The sequence below is a fragment of the Galeopterus variegatus genome, unplaced genomic scaffold, assembly GCF_000696425.1.
Source record: "Galeopterus variegatus unplaced genomic scaffold, G_variegatus-3.0.2 Scaffold4273, whole genome shotgun sequence".
In the NCBI taxonomy this organism is placed as follows: Eukaryota; Metazoa; Chordata; class Mammalia; order Dermoptera; family Cynocephalidae; genus Galeopterus; species Galeopterus variegatus.
In genome coordinates, this window is record NW_007730384.1 from 165,402 (window position 1) to 189,334 (window position 23,933).

The following is a 23,933-nucleotide window of genomic DNA, read 5'->3' on the forward strand; positions in this document are numbered from 1 at the left end:
TCATATGTTCATACTGTTCTCAAGTTATGGATTTAAGAAATCTTTCTCTTACTTTTATTTCCTGATCCAGATAGTTTGGTATGCAAACAGTGTTCTCTTTGACTTCAGTCTTGGTAGTCATCACCTCTGAAGAACAGGACCCAGCAGTAGAGCATGCCTTTGGAGGTGATGATGGCTTTTTGACCTTAATTTCTTCCTAAATCAAAGGTTTAATATAATCAATATGCATGCATCAACTTACATTAGATTTAAAATGAATGAAAAATCTTGTAATAAGAGAGATCCATGAAAGTAAAAAGAGGTCAGTTTTAATTCTTCCTTAAACTCTATGAAATATTCGTATTTGAAGGCAAAAACAAATAGTGATATATTATTAGCTTTTGGTGAAATTTTTAAACTCTTGGTTAAAAACCAAGATAATAATGTTTAAAATTTGTTATTTTTATTTTTGTTGATTTTAATTGACACATTGTAATTGCACACGCTTATGGCATACAATCTGATGTTTTGATACTTATATATGTTGTATAATGATCAGGTCGGGGTAGTTAATGTAACTATCACTTCATGCATTTAAAGTAATTTTTCAATGTTTAATGTCAAACCTTCATTCATATTGCAGTTCAAGTTGACAGCCATCTTATAACAGATGAGACTGGCCATTGAGTTGGAAAGATTTCTTTTTTTATGGCCAGAGAAAGACAGCTGATGTGAAATGCTATTACCTTGCTCTGCTAGGTGGAAACTGAGAGCTGGAGAGTTAGAAAGGCAAGCTACATTTCTTCTCTTGATTAATTGAAAGAGGAAATAGAAAGGCTATTTTCTTGTTCTGGAAAATAAATATACTGTTTGCAATTAAAAAAAAAATACAAAGGTTGTGAGAGCTTTAAGTCCAAGTACAGTTGTAGATGCCTTTGATCTGTGTGCCTGTTCCAGGAAAGACTTTTTAACCTTCAGAAGTGACTGATATATAAAGACACATAGAAGCTAATAGCTAAATGAGTCAACAACCTGGAGCTATGATGATTAGAATTGATAGAACAATATTTAACTGTTGATATTTAGTGAGAATTAAGCTATATTGTATTTAGAGGCATTCTTTTTAAAAAAAAATATTATTCAGACTTACTTTTGGGGGAATAATAATATATATGTTTGGTTCAACCCTCCCACTGAATACAACTAAAAGGCTGATTAAAATTTTTTAAAAATCAGAGTGAATGAAATAGTAAGGAATTAACGGGTCAAAAGTGAAGGGGAAGTAAGAAGCGGGAGGTATAGCTACCCATTTTTGCTCTGAGGTCATTGTCTGGTCCTGGAAAATGAAAACTTTCTTTTTGACAGCCTTAAAGGGCCTGAATGTCAGGACCCAAAGCTCAGGGCCCAAATAAGGGCCACCCAAGTTCTCCACCCTCAAGGTGATGGTGACCTAGAAGTGTGACAATCCTTGAAGAAATACAGCCTGAGGTCAAGGTTTGAATTTGGTTTAACTTGGTATAGGCTAGCAGGGCCTCTAGATTCCTATAGAAGCAAACACAAATTCTCTCTGAAAGAAAATCCATTTATCATGGGCTTCAGATTCCTACAAATAAAGTGTCATACATAATGTCCCACAATTGAGTCATGAGTCAAAGAAGAAATTATAATGGGAATTAGAAAGTATTTTGAACTTAATGCTATGAAAATGTTACATAGAAAATATTGTGACAGCAGCCAAAGCAATCTTCAGACGGGAATTAATAGCTTTAAAATACATGTATTATTTCGGTTGACTTAACCTCAAGCAGTTACTTCCTCACACAGGACTTTCCAACAATCTAAAATACATGTATTAGCAAGATAAAAGAAGTTAGAAAAAGAACAATAAAATGAAGTGTGTGAATAGAAAGAGAAAACTGATGATAACAGAAATAAACAAAATAGGAAAGAAATATATGGTATAAGGATCAAAAAATCACAAAAATTAGTTCTTTGATATACTAATCAAATTGATAAACTTCCATTGAAACTGAATAAACTCACAAATTGACAAAACTAATATGTAAAAGGGCACTGTTTCACAGATTCTGCAGATATTTTAAAAAGAATATAAGAATATTATGTATAACTTTGTTAATAAATTTGAACACATAAATGAAATGAATAATTTTTAGAAAAGGAATATATTACCAAAGTGATTTAAGAAAAAATAGAAAATCCAAACATTTCTATAGAAAAATAGATTTCAAAGCAAAGAACACTACCAGGGACGAAGATGGTAATTTTGAAAAGATAAAAAAGTCATTTCATCAAAAGGATACACAAACTTCAACAGATATACTCCTAATAAGAAGCTTCAAAACATTTGATTAAATACTAATAGAAATGAAAAGGAAAATATATGGATCTACAATAATAGAGATTTCAACACCTCTCTCTCAATAATTGATAGAAAAAGTAGACAGCAAATCAGTAGGGTTACAGAAGACTTGAGCAACAATAACAACCAACTTGGTCGACCTAATTGATATATTTAACAAACAACAGCAGAATAAACATTCATTTCATGAGCGCATAAAAAATTTATCAAGGTCAATCTTATTCTGAGTCATATAACAAATCTAAATACATTTTAAAAGTTTCAAAGTATACAAAGTATGTTCTCTGACCACAATGGAATTAAATTGTAAATCAAAAACATAAAAATATGTGGAAAATCTCCAAATATTTGGAAATTAAATAACATAATTTTAAGTAACCCATGGGTCAAAGAAAAAATTAAAAAGAAAATTAGAAAGTATTTTGAACAGAATGAAAATAACAGTAAAATTTGGGGGATGCAGCCAAAGTAATGTTTAAAGGAATATTATAACAATATTTGCATATTGTATTAGTCCATTTATGTTGCTTATAACAAAATACCTGGAACTGGGTAATTTGTAAAGAAACAATATTTATTGCTTACAGTTTTGAAGGCTGGGAAGTCTACAGTCTAGGCAACACATCTGGTGAGGTGACTCTACTGCTGTACGGTGTCACATGGTGGGAATGATTGAGCAGAGACTCTCATGTGCTCTCCTCTGAAAGCCAATAGAACCACGCCCACAACCACCATTAAACCATCAACTTATTATTCCATTAACTAGGGCATGGTCCTTACAATCGAATTACCTCTTCAAGGCACACCTTTCAATTCAATCAAGGTAGTCCTTTCAGTAGGGTCTCCCACTCTCTTAATGTATGGACTTGGGGGATAAAAGTTCAAATCTCAGCACATATATTACAAAGGAAAAATATCTCAAATCAATGACCTAAGCTTTTACCTTATATGAAGATAAGAGCCAAAATCAAAATCAATTAAATGGAAACGGAAAAACAAACCAATGGCTGTAAGCAATGAAATGAAATGCTGATATAATTAGAAGATCAATAAAACTCATAAACCTCTAGCTAGACACATACACAAAAAAAGGGAATAAAGAGAAGACACAAATTACCAATATCAGGAATGAGAGAAAGAACATCTCTACAGATTATAAAAAAAGGGTATTTTATGAACAACTTTATATTAGTAAATTAAACAATTTAGATGAAAAGGAAAAACTTCTAAAAAAATACAAACTACCAAAGCTCAGTAAAGAAAAGCCTATACTAACAAAAAAAAAAAAAAAAAATTGAATTTGTATTTAAAAATCTTGACTCAAAGAAAATTCCAGGCCTAGATGGCTTCAAAGAAAAATTCTACTAAAAATTTAAGGAAGAAATGATATCAATTCTACATAAAGCCTTATAGAATATTAAAGAGGAGTTTCCAACTTGTTCTATGAAGCCAGCATTATGCAGATATCAAAACGAGAAAAAGACATTGTAAGAAAACTACAAACAAATATTCTTCATGAACATAGACACAAGAAAACAATATTTTATTAAATTTGGTATATAAAAAGGGAAACACATCATGACCAAGCAGGTTTTATTATCAGGAATGCAAGGTTGGTATAACATTTGAAAGTTAAACAATATAATTGTCTATATCAATGGACTAGAAAGAAAATCATATGATCACCATAAACACATACAGAAAAAGCATTTGGCAAAATTTAATCCCTATTTCTGATAAAACTCTCAGCATACTAGGAATGGAAGGGAACTTCTTCAGCCATATAAAGGACATCTACTAATAAAGTAAACTAACATTATGCTTAATAGTGAAAATCTAAATGCTTTCCCCCTATGATCAGGTGTGAGGCAAGGATGTCTATTCTCATCACTTCTATTCAACATTATACTAGAAGTTCTAGACATTGCACTAAGGCACAAAAGAAAGATAAACACATGCAGATTTGAAAATGTAATAGAAATAATTATAAATTTGGGCTCCATCAAAATTATAGTTTTCTTTTTCAAAAGACACTGTTACAATAAAAAGGCAAGCCTCAGACTGGAAGAAAATATGAGTATTTGCCAAATGTACATGTGACAGAAGAGTTACACTTAGAGTATATAAAGAACTTTTACAACATCATAACAAAAAGACCAAAAACTCAATTTAAAAAGGTGGGAAAAAGATTTGAACATACACTACCCATAAAATGATATATGGATGGCAAGTAAGAATATAAAAAAATGTCAACCTCATTAGTCATTAGGGAAATGCAAATTAAAACCACAATTACCACTACATACCCACTAGACTGTCTAAAATTAAAAAGATCAACCATACTAAGTTTTGGGAGGATGTGGAAAAAAAGAAACTCTCATATACTGCCAACAGGATGTAAAATGGTGCAACACTTTGGAAAACAATTTGGCCGTTTCTTAATTTTTTTTTTGGTGGCTGGCCAGTATGGGGATCAGAACCCTTGACCTTGGTCTTATAACACCATGCTCTAAGCAACTGAGCTGACCAGCCAGCCCCATTTCTTAAAAATTTAAACACACAACTACTGTAAGACCCAGTCATTTCTCTCCTAGCTATTACCCAAGAGAAAAAAAAGTATATATCCATGCAAAGACTTACACTCAAATGTTCGTATTAGCTTTGTTAAAAAATTCGAGCGGACCCCGTGGCTCACTCGGGAGAGTGTGGCTCTGGGAGCACAGTGGCGCTCCCGCCGCAGGTTCAGATCCTATATAGGGATGGCCAGTGCGCTCACTGGCTGAGCGTGGTGTGGGCGACACCAAGCCAAGGGTTGTGATCCCCTTACCGGTCACAAAAAAAAAAAAAAAAAATTCGAAACAACCTAAATGTCCTTCAACCAGTAAATGGATAAACAAATTGTGGGATAACCTTACAATTGAATACTACTCATCAATAAAAAGGAATGAGCTATTGATGCACATAAGAACATGAATGAATCTTAAGATAATCACGCTAAATTAGAGAAACCAGATTTAAAACAGAGAAGGATTTCATTTATATAAAATTCAAAAAAATCTATGCTAATCTTTAGTGACAGAAAGCAGATATATGTTTGCCTGTGTGAGGGCCACAGTCATGAGGAAATTTGGCGGGGGGTGGTGATGGATATGTGCATTCTCTTGATTTTGGTGGCAGTTTCCGAGGTATGTATGTGTATTTGTCAGAACTCATCAAATTTTGAACTTTGCATATGTGTATTTTACATCATGTTAATTATACTTTAATAAACCATAAAAAATATTGTGAAACATGCTGACTTTTCAGAAAAGCATGTGGGGAAAAGAAGAGGAAATGATAGAAGTCAAACTAAATAAATAGCTGTAAATAGCTGTTTCATTACCTTTTGTATTACTAAGGGATTCTCACTGGAAGTTTTGAAGCACTCTTTGATTTTTCTACTGGGCTCTGAAATAAAATTGAGGAAAAATATATTTAAATTAAACTGAAAAAGAATTGCTATCAGATGGTATATGTATCCGTTGCTGAAATAGAGGACAGTATGTCTGAATTTAAATTAAGCTCAATTCAGAGATATGTTTATAAATATTAGGAAACTTGCAGGTAGAATTGCATTATAATAACATAATAAAAGTATATTTGTATTAAAAAACTAACCCTATGCCCAAGATGATAATATAAAAACACACTTGCGAGTGCTGTCTAGATCTAGTTAAACCGATTTAAAAAGTACGTATTTCAGTATAAGGCATGTTTTCTTTCTGTTTCCTGTCCGTATAACTGTCACTTCCTCTAATTAAAGAGACTTTATGTGTGTTGTTTGCCCTGTAGACAGTAAGAGAAGGTTGGTACTATTATAATTATTTCAGGCTCTCAACTCTACCCATTTTATACTCAGTCATCTAACTAAATCCCCCTAAGTTACCCTAAAACTACTTACAGCTTTGCTTAATTTCCTTTTACATTAATTTAAAGACATATTCTGTGTAAGCAATGGTATCTCTTTTACTGAAGCCATAGTTAACACACAATTTTTTCAAAATATGTATAGATTCGTGCTTATACCCAATAGTAAATAAATTTATTAATTCTAGCTGAAGAAAGGTGGAAGAATCAAGTTTAAAGCTACCCCTCTCCAAGTAATTAAAACAAAGTTAGGGGTGATGAGTCTATTAAGTTAGTGTTCACTGTGGTAAGCAGAAACCATTCTATTTCAAATAAAAATGTAAATAATACAAGGGATTAGGAGTTTATAATATGGTTGGAATGGCGAGAGCGGTGAACTCTGGTCTTGATCTTCACAAATCACTTCAAGAACTTCACCTTGGACCTGACCCACCTAAGAGGCACAGCCTTCACAGCAGTCAGGAGGAAGGGGAGTCAGGAGGCAACTGCAACTTCAGTGGTTGTTGCAACATCTATGAGGCCAAAGATTAGGTACAGCAATGCTACTGCAATCATAAAACCACCATATCTGCTGACTACCTTTTCACATCCATAAGCCCAGAATCTGAACACTGGGATGTTGTAACAGGAAAACCCAGGTCCCAGTCATGCTTGATAAGAGAAAGCAATCAAAAGGATGACCTTAGCCCCACATCTGCCATATCAGTGTTACTAGATGGCAACACCTCATTCCCATTAAGGGACTCTTTCTTGCAAACATAATTTTTAAGTTTCTAGGTTCTACAGTATAAGAAGGGACACCAAAAAGAAGGTGGAATAAATGCACTTTGACTCTTCATAGCTAGTGGAAGGGAGGGAAGAGGAAGAAGGCATGAAATGAGTTAACTAGTGTGATGACCTTAGAATGGCATCTGTCTCTGTAAATGATCACTCATTGTCATCTTTAGAAAGATATATATCTTACCACATTATACCAAAGTAATTTTCATGTACCCTGAAAGTTTTAGTAACAGCATGTAACTGTATAGGATAGGAGAAAAAGAACTGAGTATGACTTTATAGTACAAAATCCCTTTGGATTTTGCCACATTTTCCCTTTCCCTTCAACTCAGTAAACACTAATTAATTGAATTGTTTCCAAAGGAACAGGCACTATGCTGGAACCTGGGGAGAAATCAAGGATGGCAAATACATAGAAGACAATAACACCAGGCACTAACCTTAAGGAGATGGCAGTCCAGTGGAGAAGATATAAACATGTAATTCCATCCCTATTGTGTTTCCTGGACTCACCTTTTTCTGACGTAGTTTCCTTATCTGTGTCAGCTAAATATTTATTTCTGGCATCTCTTAGCTACTTTTGTAGGGATTAGAGACTATAACTACACCAAATACATTTTGGGCACAATAAGTAATAATAATAATAATAATAATAATAATAATAATAATAATAATAATAATAATAATAATAATAATAATAATAATAATAATAATAATAATAATAATAATAATAATAATAATAATAATAATAATAATAATAATAATAATAATAATAATAATAATAATAATAATAATAATAATAATAATAATAATAATAATAATAATAATAATAATAATAATAATAATAATAATAATAATAATAATAATAATAATAATAATAATAATAATAATAATAATATAATAATAACAATAATAATATTTGTTAACATTGTGCTACTGGATTGAGATAACAGTGAAAAATTTTTATAATGAGTAATCTATTTTACAGTGAGAAAATTTTATGACTAAAACTCACTGCAGCTATTTTAGCAATCAAACAAATTTTTCTCCTCATTGTTTGCAGGAGGCATAAGGAAATATTTCATGAGTTGTGAGAGACTCACCAGAATGAGGCCGTGGGGGCATTTTGACACTGTTTGAGGCTAGTGACACTACCCTGGCAGGGCTCTCCAGGGCCGCAGTGCTGGGTGAGTAGCTGTATTTGGTGAATGGTATCTCGTCCTTCTCTGAGTGGTTACACTGGCCAGGACCCGGGGTTTTGAATGTGTTATCATCATCATTCACAGTACAGATTGGAATGTTATTCAAACCTAGATGAGCAAAGATAAAAAGGATCAAACAACAAACAAACAGATTAGGTTTTTGACTGGTTTTCTTTGAATGATCAGCAATTTCCTAACTAAAAAATGTTTTTCCAACCAAATAATTATGTACATGAAATGTTGGATGTCAAATTGTATGAACCAGTGCAAGGTGAACATTCTTTGAAAGTCAGTGTAGCCAATTTTGTTTGCAATACATGTGTCCTTAAAATGTTCTACCATTTTATCAGCCTTAAAAACCAAGGCCACATCTTTGATCTTGGTCTGGGAGTCAAGTGGAGTAGATCTGCCTTTATCCCAGACAGACCCCTCACTTCCCAAGTCTTGATAATGACAAAGAGGGATTGTGCTAGCCCTCTTTGTAAATGTCAGATTTAGATTGTTGGAAGCATCCAGCATGCCTCAGTGTAACAAAGCCTTCTAAAAGAGGTATACTGGCTCTTTTTTTTGTGCTGGCAGAAGGTAAAAAGCTGTTGGAGGTAGGGATAGGAGGCAGGATAGGGTAGACTGTGAGAGAAAAAACAAATGGGAATTTGGTACAAAGGGACCTCCTTCCTCATGTCAGAGACTTCTGGACTCATTCACTCTCCTATAACAACTCTTTGCTTTTGGCTTGAATATTGGATTTGGTTCAACTATTAAAGTACAGACAGGTTCTCTTTTCAATATCAATGCTGTCATGTGGAGTTGATCAGCTCAAGAAATGGGGGTGTGCACAGCACTGATTTCTGTTGATCAGTGAGTTATGAGAGGTAATAGATGACTGCTTTGTCTCCCAAGAAGTTGCCAGGCAAGCTTCTGGACAGTGTTTTTCATACTAGCTCATTCTTCCAAATCTTCTAGTACCACTGGTCCACTCCCTTTTTTTTTTTTTTTTTTTTTTTTTTTTTTTTTGTTTGTTTGGCAGCTGGCCAGTATGGGGATCTGAATCCTTGACCTTGATGTTACAACACCACGCTCTAACCAACTGAGTTAACCAGCCCCAGTACCTTCTTATCTCTCTGCTCAGATGACATAAAAAGTCCTTTACTGACAACCCTGTCTGAAATGTACCCCATCACTCTCTGTCCCCTTATGCTCTTTTATTTTTCCCATAGTGTTTGTCACTTGTCATATCTGTTTGTACACTGCTTGTCTAAGCTGCACTAGAATGTAAGCTTTATAAGAGCAAGGATATTGTCTGTTTTGTTTGCTGCTGTGTTCCTAGTGTCTAGAACAGTGCCTGGCAGCAAGTAGGTGCTCTATGATTATGTGTTGAATGAATAACAAAGCAAGATAGAAAGCTTTTATTTATTCTAACACTTAGAACTTTACTGGTAGTATCTGATTCTAAGTAGAAATGAGAATAAAATTCTTGAAGACAGCATTACACGTTATCAATACATCTTAAACACCTAGATTAGTGATTGGCCCAGGTGCTTAATGAAAAATTACCTACCAAATGAAATATATAAAACCACAACACACGAACAAGTCAATGGAAAAGCTTTATTTTCTCTGCAACCTCCTTTAATTACTAAAAAATCTGTGCATGTGCGTGTGTATGTGTGTTGGAGGACCTTGAGGAAAAATATTTTTTCTTCATTTCTACTTTTTTTCTTGTTGTTTTCCTTAACAATCAACACATTTTTTCAGATATATGTGTGTACGTGTGTGTGTGTGTGTGTGTGTGTGTCTCACACTGGACATAATTAATATGAAAAAATTCAGATTCCATCTGCTATAGTTTGAATATCTCCTCCAAAACTCATGTTGAAATTTAATTGCTAATGTAATGGTATCGGGAAATGGGGCCTTTAAGATTTGATTAGGTCATGAGGGGTCCACACTCATGTCTGGATTAATGTGGAAATGGGTTCCTGATAACAGGATGAAGTTCAGCCTCTTCTCACTTTCTGTCTCTCCTTCTGCATGCTTCTACCTTCCGCTCTTCCACCATGAGAGGACCCTCACCAGATGCTGGTGCCATGTTCTTGGCCTTCCCAGCCTCCAGAACTGTGAGAAATAAATTTCTTTTCTTAAAAGATGACCAAGTTTGTGGTATTTTGTTATAGCAGCAGAAAATGGACTAAGACACCATCTATCTAAGAGTTAGGAAAGAACTATAAAAAAAATGGGTGAAGGGTTAAATGGAATGACATTAAATTGGCTTCAGAGTCAAATGGGACAACATTAAATGACAAAGTTAATTAGGGAAATGTGAAATTCAATCTGGCATTGAATGAGGTTAGCTACAATCTTGGTGGGGGTTACATTAACTTCCTTGACTATACAGAAGGATTAGGTAATGGATTCCTGGGCTCAAGAAAGACTATCTTCCCCTATAGGGCATCAAGTTTCTGTGACAGTTGCAATTATAAAGTTGCACTATCAAACAAGGAAGGGTTCACCTTGTTAGATAGTGCCAGGCAAAGAGTCAATTCTCTCAGCCTGGCCTCATTTTCTGGTTGATATGCCATATCAGTTTGATGAGAAAGGAACTAATTTTTTTGTCCAGGTAATTTTTTCCTTAGTGGATGAGTGTCCTTTAGCACTGGCAAGGTTTAGAATTAAAGAGAAATGATTAAATAAGGAAAATGCATACTATTCTTTTCCATGGTAAAAGTTTAGTGAAAATCACTGCATGCATACTTAAAATGTAATAATAAGCTAATTTGGCAATTAGAATATCTTATAGCCTGGGAAACCCTCCAATCACCCAAACAGAAGGCAAGGGAGTGTACTGCAACCGGGGACCCAGGGAGAGGCCCCAGACAGCCTCCCACAGACCAAACAGACCAAACAGAAGGCAAGAGAGCATTCTGAAACCAGGGATGCATGCGGAGGCCCCAGGTAGCCTCCCACTGACTGAACAGAAGGCAAGAGCTTCCATGCGGGTGGACCACCACAGCCATCACCACAGCTACCGCTGCCCTAAGGACAGCTCACTGCCACAGTAGCAGCCAGAACTACTCTGCAGGCAGCCCTCCACACGTACTTAATTTTATTGACACAGGACAAACACCAGTGGAGCCTGCAAATAGAGGAGGAAGTCTTTCTCATCCAAGGACATTTCAGAGTAATAGAGGAAATAACTTCTCTACCAGATGACCAGAAATCAATGTAGAAATGCCAGAAATATGAATAAACAAGAAAATATGACACCATCAAAGGAATACAGTAATTCTCATGTACCAACCCCATATAACAGAAAACCCTTGAAATGACTGAAAAGGAATTCCAAGCAAAAATATTAAGGAAGCTCAAAGAGATCAAAGAAGAATCAATTATAATACACAATGAAACAAGAAAAAATATCCAGGATATGAAGGAGAAAATTTACAAAGAGATTAATACCTTAAAAAAGAAAGTAGTAGAATTCCTGGAAATGAAGGATGTGTTAAATGAAATTTAAAAAAACACAACTGAGAGCTTAAACAGAAACTTAGACAAGCAGAAGAAAGAATATAAGGTCTCAAAGACAGTTTTTGAAATAACCCAGGCAGACCAAAAAAAAAAAAAAAAAAAATTTTTAAAAAATGAAGAAAACCTTAGAGACCTAGCAGACAACCTTAAGCACACAAAATCCAAACCACGGGTATTCCAGAAAGAGGGGAGAAAAGAAAAGGCATTGAAAACCTATTCAGTGAAATAATAACAGAAAACTTCCCAGGTATAGGGAGAGACATAGACCTTCAGAACCAGGAAACTCAAAGATGTCCAAACATATTCAGTTCAAAAAGATCCTCTCCAAGACACATTATAGTCAAACTGGAAAAGCCCTAAGACAAAGAGAATTCTAAAAGCAGAAAGAGAAAATCATCTAGTCACCTGTAAGGGAGCACCCATTAGTCTAACAACAGACTTCTCAACAGAAACTCTACAGGCCAAAAGAAAATGAGATGATGTATTCTAAACACTAAAATTAAAAAAAATGCCAGCCAAGAATAATATACCCAGCAAGGCTATACTACAGAAATGAAAGAGAAATAGTGTATTTCCCAGACAAACAAAAACTGCAAGAGCTCACTACCACACAACCAGCCCTATATACTCTCAAGGGAGTCCTGCATCTAGAATCCAAAAAACAATAATCACTACCATGAATACACAAGAAACGAAACCCACTCGTAAAACAAAAATGTGAACAAGAAGGAGAAAGACAATACCTCTCAATAACAATCCAAAATGTAAATGGATTAAACTCCCCATTCAAAGGACACAGACTGACAGACTGGATTAAAAAGCTAGACCCAACTATATGCTGTCTTCAAGAGACCTACCTCACCTGTAAAAACAAACACAGACTAAAAGTTAAAGAGTGGGAAAAGGTATGCCATGCAAATGGAAACCAAAAATGAGAAGCAGTAATCAGCAGTCTCCCATCAAAGAAGAGCTCAGGACTGGATGGCTTCACTGATGCATTCTACCAAACCTGTAAAGAGGAATTAATACCAATTCTCTTCAAATTATTCCAGAAAACTTAAACAGAGGCCACTCTCCCAAACTCATTCTATGAGGCCAGCATCATCCTGATACCAAAACCAGAAAATGATACAACAAAAAATGAAAACTACAGACTAATATCTCTGATGAACACAGATGTAAAAATACTCAACAAAATGTTAAGCAATCAAAATACAGCAAAACATCAAAAAAAATATACACCATGATCAAGTGGAATATATCAAAAGGAATGCAAGGATGGTTCAACATATGCAAGTCAATAAATGTGATAAACCACATCAAGAAATCAAGCACAAAACCATCATCTCAATGGATGCAGAAAAAGCATTCAACAAAATTCAACATTCCTTTATGATAAAGACTCTCAGCAAATTATGTATAGAAGGAAAATATCTCAACACTATAAAAGCTGTATATGACAAACCAATTGCCAATACAATCCTGAATGGGGGAAAGCTTTTTCTGTGAAGAACGGGAACCAGACAAAGATGTACACTCTCTTCACTCCTATTTAACATAATATTAGAAGTACTAGCCAGAACAGTCAGGCAAGAGAAAGAAATAAATGGCATCCAGATTGAAAAGACAAAGTCAATCTGTCCCTGTTTGCAGATGACATGATCCTATATATAGAAAAAAAGACTCTACTGAAAAACTCTTAAAGGTGGTAAACAATTATAGTAATGTGGCAGGATACAAAATCAACACACAAAAATCAGTAACGTTTTCATACACCAATAATGAACTAGCAGGAAAAAAATTCAAGACAGCTAGCCCATTTACAATAGCCACCAAGAAAAACCCCAAAAACAAAAACAAAAAAACCTAGGAATCAGTTTAACCAAGGAGTTGAAAGAGCTCTACAAAGAGAACTACAAAACACTACTGAAAAAGATTAAAGAGGACACGAAAAGGTGGACAGACATTCCATGCTCTTGGATTGGGAGAATTAATGTGAAAATGTCCATACTACCCAAAGCCATCAACAGATTCAATGCAATCTCCATCAAAATACCAATGACATTCTTCACAGAAATAGACAAAAACAATCCTAACATTTATATGGAACAACAAAAGACCTCAAATAGCCAAAGCAGTCCTGAGCAAAAAAATAAATGAAATCAGAGGCATAACACTTCCCAACTTCAAATTATACTACAAAGCTAGAGGGACCAAAACAGCACGGTACTGGCATAAAAACAGACACTTGGACCAATGGAACAGAATAGGGAACCCAGAAATCAATCCACATGCTTACAGCCAACTGATCTTTGACAAAGGCAACAAGAACACACATTGGAGATAAGACTGCCTCTTCAATAAATGGTGCTGGGAAAATTGAACATCCATATGCAGAAAAATGAAACTAGACCTGTACCTCTCACCATATACCAAAATCAACTCAAAACAGATTAAAGACTTAAGTATAAGACCTCGAACCATAAAACTACTAAAAGAAAACATAAGGGAAACACTTCAGGAAGTAGGACTGGGCAAAGACTTTATGAATAAGACCCCAAAAGCACAAGCTACAAAAGAAAAAATAAACAAATTGGATTAGATCATTAAAAAAAAAAGAAAAAAATTGAATTATATCAAACTAAATAGCTTCTGCACAGCAAAGAAAACAATCAGCAAAGCAAAATGACATCCTACAGAATGGGAGAAAATATTTGCAAACTATACATCTGACAAGGGATTATTATCCAGAATATACAAGGAACTCAAACAACTTCATGGTAAAGAAAACACCAAATAATCCAATTTAAAAAATGGACAAAAGAGCTGAATACACATTTTTCAAAGGAAGACATACAAATGCCAACAGGTACATGAGAAAATGCTCAACCTCACTAATCATCAGGGAAATACAAATCAAAACCATATTGAGATATCATCTCACCCCAGTTACACTGGCCGTTATTAAAATGACTGAAAATAACAAATGCTGGTAAGGATGTGGAGAAAGGGAAACTCTTACACATTGTTGGTGGGACTGTGAAATTGTACAGCCATTATAGAAAACAGTACGGAAGTTTCTCAAACAACTACAGATAGTAATTCCACATGATCCAGAAATTCCACTTCTGGGTATACACCCAAAAGAATGGAAATAATCATGCTGAAGTGATACCTGCACTCCCATGTTCATCGCAGCTTTATTTACAATAGCCAATATAAGGAACCAACCTAAATGTCCATCAATGGACAACTGGAGAAGGAAAATGTGATATATATACACAATGGAATACTACTCTGCCATATAAAAGAATGAAATCCTGCCATTTACAGCAGCATGGATGAGCTTGGAGAAAATTAAGTTAACTGAATTAAGCCAGATACAGAAAGAGAAATACTGCCTGTCTTCACCCATAAGTGGGTGCTAAGAAGCAAGGAAGGGAGGAAGGAAGGAAGGAGAGAAGACCACAATAATACATTGAACTTTCAGAAGAAGAGAACAAATCTATGGTTACTAGAGGTGGGAGAGGGGGAGATAAGGGGGTTAGGGAGAAATTGGGTAAGGGGCACAGGGAACAATTACAATTTGTAATAATTAATATGCTAATAACATTGATTTGATCATCCCATATTGTACACAAACAATGACAGTCAACACTGTACCCCCAAAATATGTATAACCAATTATGCTTTAGTTAAAAAAAAAAAAAAAATATATATATATATATATATAAAGAATATCTAATAGATTAGGTTTGGAATTACAACTTAAAATGTGTTTAAGAAAATGATTTTACATTTCTGATTTTAAGTAGAAAATTATTAGGATATTATTAAGTTGGTAAAAGTAAAAAAATGTTTTAAATAATGTATTTCTCTATAAGTTTATTTTTTTAAATTTACAGAGGTCATTTACAGCTTGGTGGGAGTTTGCTTGTTAAGAAAGTGACATATCCAAAAAGAAATCAAATATATTTATTGAATAATTGCATTTAAAGCATTTAAAGGTATTTAATTAGCTAAGTTTGTAAATGGGACCAAATATAAATCAAAACACACCTCCAAAGTGATTGTTAAAATTTACTAGGTTTATAAGTAAAATAATAAGACTTATAAGTTGAATTTAAAAGTTAAGGAAAACAAAAAGGATTGGAATTGTTAAGTTAAAATTTAATTTAAAAATAGGAAATAACTGCAAATGGTCATTTGTACACAAAATTCTCCAAGAGTGCCAGATATTTGATATTAGCACAGTTAGTGCTATGAAAGTATTCATATTCCACTTCTTATTTTCTTCCTCAGGCCAACCCTGATCCAACTTCTACAGACCATCAGGGAAGAAGAGAGGTTGTGGTCTGGTTTTTCCTTCACCTAGCTCTTTACCCTTCCTTCCCACTCACTGCCTCTAGCTCCTCCAGAGTTGGGGTGGACAGATGGAGAGGTGGTAAATGGGACATAATCTTACCTGCTTAATGGTGTTTTAATTTAGTGTTGAGGCATCTGTGAGGCAGAGAATTGCTGGCTCTTCCTCTCATGGGGTATATTTGTGGGTTCTTTGTAGATCTCTGACCCTGAGATTTTGGACCCCTTCATTCTCATGGATAAGGGACCTACCAGGTAACTACCTTCCTCTTCCCCTTGACACCAAAAGAAATCTCACACAGCCTGTTTTAGCTGTCTCCTTGGGCTGTGTCTTTTTGAGATAGTTCTAGGCCAGCATCCTCCTGAATGTCTACTCTAGCCCAGAGGAAACAAGACCCCTTGCCCAGTCTTCTGTGGGAAAGCAACTTAATCCCACTCTTTGCTCTGCTGACCCAGGCACAATTCTCTGTGCCCTCCATAGCAGAGAGGATACAGGACAAGTTCATACCAAGAACAGCCTCTCCATGTTCCACTGTAGAAACAGTGTAGTGCAGACCAGGAACAGCAAAGGCAAGGGTCCAGCTAGCCAGTGAGAGAGATCTCAGTCTCACTCTCTGGAGACACCCTACTCTCTGTAAATGGTTTCCTGGAAAGCCCTCAGTGTGGGTCAAGTCAGATGCTGGAGGGGAGGGGAAGCGCACAGCACTTCAGTGACTCATCAAAGATGTCCTCGCTCTCTTTCATTTCAATGACCCTTTGATCTTAAGAGAAGAACCTGGAGGTGGGCAATGGCTACCATGCATGGCCAGTTTTTAAAATCTACTCTTAGCAAGTCATGCAAAGATGATCTTACTATTTGACTTTAGCAAACATTCTGAAACAAGAAAAACCTTACTTAACCCTGACATTTGCCTATAGTGCTTTTTGCTACACAGTAGTGATATTCAAACTTCTCTTGCTCTGTGCCCTTGGTTCAAACACGTTACTGCATCTATGCCTCCTGCCTGGATCTCTGGGACTCTTCAGAATACAGCCTGAAAACCTCTGCCAAGCAAATGTCAGATTTTGATATAATCATGTATATAAATTCAAGTTCTTTCTAGTCTCTGTAATGGAGCTTGTAGGGATTACTAGTTTGTAAATTAAGTGGAAAGTTTTTATCTGTTATGTGCATTGATCTCTCTATGGATGGCCCTGTTTACTGTTGTTCTTCCTCAAAAATTGTTTCTCTCCATTTTGAGAAGCAACATTTTCCTTGTTCTATTCTGATAGAGTCTAGCTATGTTGACCCCCCAAAGCCTATGTCAAAATTTGTTCCAGGACGTGGCAGTGTTGGAGATGTTTTGGTCATGGTGGGCTGATCCCTCATGAATAGACTAAGGCCCTCCCTTTGGGTGGGGTAGTGAGTGAGTTCTCACTCTATTAGTTTCCAGAAGGGCTGGTTGTTTAAAGGACCCTGGCACCTTCCCTCCCTCTCTCTCTTGCTTCCTCTCACCATGTGATCTGCTTACACCTGTTGGCTGCCCTGCCACCTTCCACCATGAGAAGCAGCAGCCTGAGGCATGCACCAGGTACAGCTGTTCCAGAATCGTGAGCCAAATAAACCTTTTTTCTTATAAATTACCCAGTTTCAGGTATTCAGTTCAGTCTTCACTTCTCTGCTCTTCTCTCTGCCCTGCCCATCTGTCATCCCTTCCCACTTGGATGACTGAATCAGTCTTTCAACTGATCCCCCAATCTCTAGTGAGGTCCTGCTTCTTTTCCACTTTATACAAGACAGCTAGAGTGCTTTTTTAATGAAATCACTTGCTCAAGGACACACCACTACTAGATGGCTGAGGTAGAATATAACATCCTATTTAAAATCTGTCAGAGGCTCTATAATTTTATCTGGATGCAATTTAAACTACCTTCTTTCCTCTCACAAGAATTTCTCTAGCAACTCTCATGTAGCAGCCACTCCTAGGGAAACTGAGGTAAGTGGTGAGCAAAACAGACACACACATCTCCTACTTTTCTGGGGCTCATAGTTTAGTGGAGGATGTCTGATACTGATCAAATAATTATAAAAACAAATATTGAGTCATAAGCTGCAATGACTGCTGCAGTGCATATTGTGGAATACCCATTGCCTACCTAGATCACGTCTTCAGGCCCCGAATGCTCAGCTCCCCAGCTGCGTGTGCATCAGCTGCTTTTGGCTCCCACTGAGTCCCTGTCTCAAAATTGCTCTTGGCGCAATGAGAGCACAATCAGTGAGTGATGGGAGTTACAAAGGCCTGCCCCTTTGCCTGGAATTGAGACACTGTTGAGGGGCCATCCCAGCTCTATTGCTCCTCATGGGATTGGCTGAAGCCTCTGGGGCATCTGCAAGGCAGTTCAATTTCTGCCCAATGCTGCTTCCCTCATTTCCTTATGGGTGTTGTTCCCAAAGCACTCCTGTATTAGTCCGTTTATGTTGCTTATAACAAAGTACTTGAAACTGGGTGATGTATAAAGAAAATGAAATTTATTGCTTACAGTTTCAGAGGCTAGGAAGTCCAAAGTCCAGGGAACACATCTGGTGAAGGCTTTCTTAGGTTGTGACTTCAGTGATGGCAGGGTATCACATTGTGAAATGGTGGAGCAGAGAGAACAGAGACTAACCTCCTTGTTCACTCTCTTTTAAAGCCCTCAGAACCACTCCCCAACCACCATTATTAATCCATTCACTACTGCACAGTCCTACAATCCAATTACCTCTTCAAGACTTCACCTTTCAATTACCATAATAGCATTTCCCACCCTCTTAACAGTCACAGTGGGGGCTACATTTCTAATACGTAAAAGTTGGGGGGACACAAATCTAGTTTCAGTGAGTTTCCACTGAAACTCCCCAATAAAGCTCTTTCACACAAATCTCCCTCTCAGAGTCTATTTCTAGAGAACCTGCTGTGGATCGATGTCCCTCAAATCTTAGTCCCTACTGTCACAGTATTGAGAAAGTGGGAAATCCTATTATAGTAATTGAAAGGTAGGGCCTTGGGGAGATGATTAGATTGTAGAACCATGCCCTAGTGAACGGATTAATAATGATGGTCAGTTGCATGGCTGTGAATGAATTGATCCATTCTTGGAATAGTCGGTATGGTTCTGAGGGCTTTAAAAGGAGATTGGGTGAAGAACTATCTCTCTCTCTGCTACACCATTTTCTGCCATGTGAGACCCCCACGTTGCTGTAAAGCCACCACCAAAGAAGACCCTCTCCCTGGACTTTGGACTTCCCAGCCTCAGAAACTGTAAGCAATAAATTTCATTTTCTTATAAATAACCCAGTTCCAAATATTGCATTACAAACAACAGAAACACGCTAATACAGAACCTATTCTAAGACAATTGCTCTGAAGGAAAATACAAGGTACTTTGAGAAAATGCCATAAGGAAATCTAATTTAGATTGAGGATGTGGAGCCCAGAAATTCTCTTTGAAGTGATGTTTAAACTCATACCTGAAAAATGAGAACAGAAAATAACGGAGGAGTTTTATGGCTAGAGGATAGAGTACGTGTGGAAAATCCAGAGCTGGGAAGGGCTTGTTACATGTTCAAGGAACATAGAGAAGTCCAGAGTGGCATATGGAAAGTGAAGGGTGGGGTGGGGTGATAAGAGATGAGTCATAAGAGAGGCAGAGGCCACATCACAAGGAACATTTTAGCCTATGTCAGGGTAAACAACATTATCCTGTATGCATGGGAAAACTCTGAAGGAGTTTGAATAGGAAATTTAAACAGTCAAATTTACATTTTAATATGACCTTTGTGGTTGTTCCCTGGAGAATGGGTTGAATGAGCTAGAGTGGAAGTAGAGCCAGCTAGGACTACAAATGATAAAAGTAGTGGTCAGAGCAGGAGATAATAGGTGCCTAGAATGGAGTTGTGACAGTGGCCATGGCAAAAAATGGCTTCATTTACAAAATATTTAGAAGAAAAAATGACAAGATCAAGTGAAGTATTGCAAAGGGAAGGGAAAGAGGAGGGGTGTTAAAGAAGCACCCCAGATTTACAGTATTGTTTATTTGCATGGGTAGACTAGTTGGGGGACCACACTTTTGTAGGAAGATCAAGAGTTCAGTTTTGAAGAGCAAAGTTCGAGATGCCCATGAGGTATTCTGTGCCTCACAAATAGGCTGTTGAATACATAGGTCTAAACTTCAGAAGAGGAGTCTGAGTCCAGATACATATTTGAAAATATCTGGCCTATTTGGATGGTATTTGAAACGTGTGAATGAGTATGTTTGCCTAAGGTCCCAGTACAGATTAAAAAGAGAAAACAGCCAAGGATTGAGCTATCAGGGACTCCAACATTACTGCAGAACCAGAAAATAAAGCTAGAAAGGAGAAGCCACAGAGTAGAGAAAAAACTGAACATATGGTGTTACAGAAGCTAAATAAGAGTGTGAGAGAGAGAGGGAGGGAGGGAAGGCAGGAGGAAGGAAGGGCTGTCTAGCTGTGTCAAATGCTACTAAGAATTCAAGATGAGGATGAAACAGTGTCTGTAGTAGATATCTGTCAGTTCTGCCCAGTATCCATTTCTTTCTCTCCTTTACTAACAGTACCCAGATATTTTGTTCCATTATCCTCCCTTCACCTACCCCCACAGCCCACGAAGCCGTGTGCCCTTCAGAAGATTGAACCCATCTCCCTTGCCACAGTGATTGGTTATCTGAACCATGGCCTGCTAATCTATGCATGCCATTTCACTGTCCACAGAAATTTATCTAGGGATGGCACGTGACCTGACGTGTGCTGATAAAGCGAAAGGAGAGTTTTGCTGGAATCTGTTGGTTAAGAAGCCAGCATGGCGTGCAGATGTGCAGCTAAGAACTGACGTAGACACGTTGCCACAATGAAAGAAGCAAGCCACCTCTAAGTTGATGCTGAAACTGTGGAAAGCAGAGTGGAGAGATAAAAGAAAGTAGGTTGTTCATGACACTAGGGGCCATCAAATCAAACCAAACCTGAAGTCCACCTCACTGCAGGACTTCCCAGTTACTTGAGCCGATAGATCCCCTTTGTTATACAAACCAGTTTGATTTGTCTTTCTGCTACTTACAGCCACAAGTATCCTTATGGTTATGCTCACTGGATTTGTCACAGGAAGGACAGTGGTAAACTCAGCAAGCACAGTTTTCGGAATGGTGGGTGATCAGGCCAGACTGCAGTGGGTTGAAGAGTGACTTAGAGGTAAGGAAGTGAAAACTATGAGTGCAGACATCTCTTTTGCTTGTGAAGAATATCCCTTAGCATGATATACAGAGCCTTTCTAAATCTGGCGTCTCATCCACTTCTCCATCCCCATTTCCCATTATCCCTTCTCTCCTCCCCACATGCTTCGTAACAGGCATGTTGATCTTCTACTCAGTTTCCTAATGCTCTGTCTGTGTGGACAGTCACTATTCACTTCACTCCCTTGTTCCTATGCTTAACCGTTATGTACATATTACTGTTATTATTGCCATTTTACAGACTAGGCTGACCAGCCAGCCAGTCCAGCTCCTGAGGCCAGGCTTTTGCCTATATTTTTACTCTAAATAAATGTTTGTTGAATGAATTAATGAATGAATAAATGAAGGAATTGATAGATGACTGAATGGATAAAGAAATGATAGATGTTCTTGCCTTTAAATATCTCTTCTACATTGATGACTCCCAAATGTACACCTATATTTCTGACTTCCCATTTGAGATCCAGACCCCGATTTCCACTCGTGGGCAGGCCATTTCTGTTTCGATGCCCGGTGTTACCTCACGTGCACAATGGATACCAAAGAACTGATTTTATGGTCTGACTAGAATGTGAGCTCCATGAAGGTAGGGACACTTTTTCTTCAATGTTCCTTGTCTAGAACAAGGGTTGAGTAAAAGAGTTTATGGAAAGATTCGTATTATCTTTAATTCCATTTTTCCACAAACTCTTTGAAGAACCTCTAGTACTAGAGATTGAATAAATACCTGCTGAATGAAACAACTTTACCTTCTCCCTCTCAGCTTTCCTGTTTCATAAAAGCAACACGTTTTAGTCATGATAACTAAGGGTAGGCAAAGGGGTGAAGCGCATGTTCTTCTTGGACTTGTTCCTCTTCTTCTCTATATTAATCAGTTACCAGGACCTTTTCATATTTCCCTACACACTCTCTCCAGCCTCGTATCCTGCCATTGCTCAGTCCTGCTGCCAGCAGTGTAGCAGCGATGCTTGTCCTCACATGTCTGGACAGGTGCAGCAGCCTCCTAATTCTCTCCTTTATCTCCAGGCTCTGCCCTTTTCCAACAAAGGATGGCTCATTTTTATCATGACAGTGGTCTTTAATCTCACTTTTGCTGTCACCTCGGGAATGTGATACATTTCCATCTGCTGGGGGCTCACCTTGGCAATGCTTCTTATTTAGGAGGTGATGCCACTCTCAGGAATAAGAATCTCAGGGATGAGTGCAAGGGTCTTTTTTGATTAAGCCCAACACCTGATGCTGTTATGCTCTTTTGGGGGGTATCACGCAGTTACCCCATCCTCTGCAAATTGACTGGTTCACTCTATCAAGTCCAAACAGTTCTGCTTGTTTCCATATTCTTCATAACCTTGAGAAATCTTCCTCCTGAAAAAATCAGTACTTTTCCCTCTTCTCTTTGTTCTTTTCTCTAGAACCCAAGGTATGTGTAAAAACTGTATACCATTTTTATTCTTCAATCCAAGCTAAGTTGAACTGCCTCTCTCAGAAGGGAGATCCTGTCATTAATGTCTAATTTCCAAGAAGTCTATCATATAAAGTTGAAGTAGAAGGAAGGAAGGGATGAAGGGAGGGAGGGAAGGTGTAAAATACCTGCTTTTCCAGGGCCAATATTTAGCATGCAGATGCTGGCATGTCTTTACAGGTTGTTAAAATACTGAAATACTTTAACAACAATTGCTCAATGCTGCCCTGAACTCCCTGAGTGGCCCCCACTGCCCTGGCCACTTTGACCCAATCAAGGCTCCTGTCATAACAATCAAGCAATCCGAGGGTTAATGTCTGGCACAGAGGGGGCCTGCAGGCCTCTGCTCTAGGTTAGGTGGCGGCATCTGGTCCCAACAGTCAATGCCCTTGCCTTACCAGTGGTTAAATAGTTTGAATAGCGGCCTCATGTTTACCCACCAGAATCATCAAGTCACCGAAGTGTTGGGAAGAGAAACACATCCTAGGACCTTAAGTTACCTTACCTTTGATGTGGCAGACTCTTCTGGGATGAGGGGTATGCCTGACTAGAAAGCAATTTCCATTTCTAGCCGTAATATGGCTGCCTTTGCTCTCCAACTGAAGATCAGATGTTGGGGATCTGAGGTTCATGCTCATGGACTGCTGGTTTCCCCCTCTCCACTGTTGCCATAGAAGTTCCTGGGTTCTGACTTGATTGACCTTACTTCCAGATGTGCTCAGACCCTGAAATCACAGAATGACAATTGTTCTGACAAGAGTTTCTTGATGTATTCTTATACAACAAACATTTCTTCTTCTTTGTTTGCACTGAATTCTTTCTCATGTCAAAGCAATGTCAGGATATTTTGCTTTAAGACCAAATTTTTGTAAGCACTGAAAACAGCATAGGCATGGGTGAAACAAAACATTTTCCCCTGGAAAATCAAAGTATTAGTGAAAAAACGTGTAGTATATTCTGTTTTTAATTGAGTTTAAGGTCACTTTTGTTGGCTTAGCAACAAAAAAATACATTACATTATGATTATCAATTTTGGTACAGTAAATTAAAATGATGGCTTTAAAATACAATACCT

General features: G+C 37.2%; 1 protein-coding gene across 1 annotated transcript in view; it reads right to left on the minus strand.

Annotated features, from left to right (window-relative positions):
• LOC103602751 (chromosome unknown open reading frame, human C4orf17) overlaps positions 1-23,490 on the minus strand; it is a 35,336-nt gene extending 11,846 nt beyond the window's left edge. The window contains exons 1-4 of the mRNA XM_008587191.1: positions 23,364-23,490; positions 8,149-8,355; positions 5,742-5,806; positions 53-196 (exon numbers count right to left, since the gene is read on the minus strand). Of these exons, the coding sequence (XP_008585413.1) occupies positions 53-196; positions 5,742-5,806; positions 8,149-8,355; positions 23,364-23,490 (543 nt within the window). The remainder of the gene's footprint in view (positions 1-52; positions 197-5,741; positions 5,807-8,148; positions 8,356-23,363) is intronic.
• Between the last annotated feature and the right edge of the window lie 443 nt (positions 23,491-23,933).